Raw genomic sequence first — 4,153 nt, forward strand, 5'->3', positions numbered from 1 at the left:
ATGTATAAAATGGATTACTCCTACCTGAACTCCTATGACTCCTGCATGGCGGCCATGGAAGCCTCGGCCTATGCGGACTTCAGCTCCTGCAGCCAGGCCAGCTCCTTCCAGTACAACCCGATCCGGAGCGGGCCCTTCTCCAACCCGGGCTGCACCCCCCTCAGCACGGCCAGCTGCACCCTGGGTGCCCTGCGAGAGCACCAGCCCACTCCCTACTCCACAGGTAGCCTACGTCCTATTCTATTCTATTCTATTCTATTCTATTTTATTCTATTCTATTCTAGTGTTTTCTCGTCTGTTTTGTCAAGTGTGTTCAGTTAAATTGTATGCTAACAAACAGTTAACCTTCATCTCCGGCCTCCACTCAGATTCACCTGTCCTCATCTCTGTTAAATTCATGTCAGTGCTCAGCATTCAGTTTATTTAAGTCATCAGGAGAATAGTGTACAGCACTATGGAAATAAGAGGGCTTGATAATTATTATTCTTTAGAAGGAAAAATGTCAAACAGAGAGGAAAGCACCCGAGGACATAGTTAATGAGGGTGACAAATTTCTTCGTCTCCATCACGTTTAAAAATAGAATAATGATAATAAGAATAAGAATAAAAATAAGAACTGATAGGCTACAAACTCATGGTTTATCGTAGCGGTGTTTTCATAGCCCAATAAAGTTTATTTCCATAGCCCATAGCTATTACGGAATTAAATTTTGTCAGGTGAGTGAATAGCTTTACTTTCTTGGCCTTAATTGCTGTGTTGTTATAAGAATATATTTTGAATACATTTTAGTTTACTCTATGAATTTCTGATAAATAAAAACTAATTTAATGACGTAAATTGTGTTTCAATAAAGTAATGCAATAAACATATTATATGCATCCTGAGAAATATAACATGAATTTAGGGACTGTTAAGTCCTATAATAAATCATTTAGAAGTGGGGCATTTTGTTTCCACACACGCACACACGCGCACACACGCACACACACGTAGGCTATACACACACGCACGCACCTGTTGGCCATTGTTTTTGCACTACAGATTTATTTATGAAAGCTCTGCCTCTGAAACTCGCAATTTTGCCAAAAATAGCAAAAATTATAGGCTACTATAATTTATACATAAGCAAAAGCATTTTATTATATTATTTGATAGACATCTAGAGGTGTGTTGGCACTCCTGATAAACTATTGTTGTGGCAATAGCTAAGCTTGTCAAATAAATAAATACATAAAAATAAAACAAAAATAAAATCCGACAAGTTGCTTTCTACTTATTAAGCCTATATGAACAATTTTAATTCTTGTTCATTTAGGTTTCAGCCCTATAGAAATTAAATACATTGTGAATGTTTTGTTGTTGTTTTTTTCTGGCGCTTTAAAATTATTTTATGTCAAATGAAACTACTGGCTACATGTCTTGCTGCAGAAAAGGAGATATTTAAGATGAAAGTTTATCTCAAAAATTAATTTACAAATCTGTCAAATAGCCTAAACAGTGTTATGGTCTGCATCTGTTTGGGTTCGCCTCCATATGGGTTATTCTCTTTTTGTGCAACACTACGACGATCTGCAGGACAAACAGCTATTTCAGTAAAATAAACCAATAAATAAATAAAAACCAATGGTATTATAAAATGGATTTTTTTTTTCGCATAGGCGTAATTATAAACTAAATATCTAAGTATGAACCCTAATAGTTTTTTGACGGATTTCTGGCCACTAACAAAATCCATTGCGATAAATGGGTTAAACATTTGAACACTGCGTTACGAACATAGGATTCTGTTAGACTTTTACGTTATAATATAATCATACAATTTATAATATAGCCTGCTCTTACAATGTTATTATTAATTTGTCTCAAAATTTACTCATTCGGTCTTCAGTTCTGATTGGCCGAAATACCTGATAAACACACCTGTGACACAACAGGCAATTAAACTAATTAATTTAATCGAAATTCATCCTCTTTCCACCACGCCTAACAGCAACCACTTTATTGTAGGAACTGGTCTATATTATTTGGAAGAGGGTAAAATATGCCTAAAAATTAATGTTTCAAACGGAAAGGTTTTCTGAACACGTACCTCCTATTTAAATACAGATAAACGACGCATTGCAGTTATTAGTGTTTTAGGCCAAAGCCTGGCGAGGCCACAGGGATTCAATTAAAAGACATCATGGTTTCATAGCGGTCCGCCTGGTGCCTGAGAGGCGTGAAACTGCTCCAAATTCACCGGAAGCCGCAGCCTCTGTTACCTCCTGGATATTTTACAATTTCACCAGTCGATCAGTGACATTGTTTGTCTCCCGCAGTCCCGTACAAGTTCTTCTCGGACCCCTCCGGCCTGAACGAGAAGAGGAAGCAGCGGCGCATCCGGACGACCTTCACCAGCTCCCAGCTGAAGGAGCTGGAGCGGGTGTTCGCCGAGACGCACTACCCCGACATCTACACCCGGGAGGAGCTGGCGCTGAAGATAGACCTCACCGAGGCCAGGGTGCAGGTGAGAGCTCCCATCATCACAATATCAGCCCCTGATATAGTGAAAAACTGTTTATTAGTACTGCATCGTTTTGGGATTATGTCTGTGACACTGTGATAAATGTAAAAATGTTTTTTTAAATAATATGTTAACAGAAGCATCTATTCAACTCTTAGATTTGCTTTTTTTAATCTTAATTTTTTGTTGTTTGCACTTTATGCATCTTGATGAAGTTGAAACGACAATTAAAATCACCTTTTATTGACTAAATAATTAATGCAATTCATTTATTTTGACATGAAATAGCAGTTAAACACAGGGGTTGTTGACGACATTAATTGAGCTTCTGTTCCACTTAGGTCTAACAGAGCCATTCCAGCCATCTATTAAACTGACCATAATCAAATCTACATTTCACGTTGTGTGTGTGTTTGACAGGTGTGGTTTCAGAACAGGCGTGCAAAGTTCCGTAAGCAGGAGCGAGCAGCCAACGCCAAATCAGGTGCAAACAGCTCTGGTGGCAGCACTGGCAGCAGCACGAGCAGCAGCTCTGGAGGGAAGAAGGGCGGGGAGCCGAGGTCTTCCTCAGATGATGATGAATCCAAAGAATCCACCTGCAGCCCCACTCCTGACAGCACCGCCTCGCTGCCAGGCTCGGCCAGTGGAAACATGGGCAGCCCTGCCAGCCTGAGCCCCAGCCCCGCTCCAGCCAACAGCGGCTACGCCAACGCCTCCAGCTCGCCGGTTCTCCAAGGGTTGAAGCCGCCCAGCTGGTCCAGCCTGGGTCCGTCTAACCCGGCCATGGCCCAGCCTGCCGCCCAGACTCAGGAGCTGCTGAAGGCCTGGCAGCCGGCGGACAGTATGACCGGGCCCTTCGCCGGCGTCCTGTCCTCCTTCCACAGAAAACCCAACCCCACCATCAAGACGAACCTGTTCTGAAGCACACAGGCAGAAACAGAGACACACTGTGTGGTCCACTGGAGCAGCAAGGAGTTTCTAGCTTTTTGTGGACAGAGTCAGGTCATGCCCCGTTCACATTATAACCTTGAATTCACTGTTGTAGTCTGCTGTAGTTCAGTGAAGTCCCTGGTCCTGCTGGTGTCCGCTCAAAACAACCAACAGCCCCGTCCACGTCCTGGAAGATTTAAATCTCAGCCACGCACAGAGAGACGTTTCAAAGGTCTGGTCACTGATTTTCATACCAAAAAGGATTTAATATGCAGCTGTGCATGTGTGATACACTCAAAAAAAATCAAGCCAGACATGATCATGCTGTTGAGACACTGCACTCTGACCCTCAGACCAGAGCTTATTGATACAAAAAGTTGTCCAGCGATGGCCCTGTGAGAAGGACTCTCAGCTGTCCATTCAATTATATTAAATTCTTTATGTACAGGCCCGTAATTTATGACCTGACAAAGACCTTCCTAAAGGATGTTTGTGTGTAGCCTACACCACTGGTATGCAGTTTGTTGTGTCCTGCCCTCTTTCGTACAGAATTGCTTTGACTCATCATGCATACACATGGATGCATGCACACAAACACATATACATTGTCATACTCATTGTCTTTTTCTATCTTTCCGTCTCTCTCTTTCACACACCCACACACACAGATTGTATTGCGTTGTAACCAACACTATCGGTCCCCAGCAACAGCAGCGGCT

The 4,153-nt window shown here is 42.2% G+C and overlaps 1 protein-coding gene across 1 annotated transcript; it reads left to right on the top strand.

The window, feature by feature from the left end:
• phox2a (paired like homeobox 2A) lies at positions 1-3,816 on the top strand. Its single transcript, XM_030067938.1, has 4 exons — positions 1-223; positions 2,320-2,507; positions 2,925-3,003; positions 3,043-3,816. The coding sequence occupies exons 1-4, from the start codon at positions 1-3 to the stop codon at positions 3,423-3,425; spliced, it is 873 nt and encodes a 290-aa protein (XP_029923798.1). The 3' UTR covers positions 3,426-3,816.
• Positions 3,817-4,153: the final 337 nt, after the last annotated feature.

The sequence above is a fragment of the Myripristis murdjan genome, chromosome 13 (genome assembly GCF_902150065.1).
Source record: "Myripristis murdjan chromosome 13, fMyrMur1.1, whole genome shotgun sequence".
Classification (NCBI taxonomy): Eukaryota; Metazoa; Chordata; class Actinopteri; order Holocentriformes; family Holocentridae; genus Myripristis; species Myripristis murdjan.

Excerpts from the sequence above, each read along its gene's own strand:
- phox2a (XM_030067938.1), top strand. The coding sequence starts at position 1 with ATGTATAAAATGGATTACTCCTACCTGAACTCCTATGACTCCTGCATG. Across the intron at positions 2,508-2,924 it reads TCACCGAGGCCAGGGTGCAG|GTGTGGTTTCAGAACAGGCG; the intron begins GTGAGAGCTCCC and ends TGTGTTTGACAG. Across the intron at positions 3,004-3,042 it reads ATCAGGTGCAAACAGCTCTG|GGAAGAAGGGCGGGGAGCCG; the intron begins GTGGCAGCACTG and ends GCAGCTCTGGAG.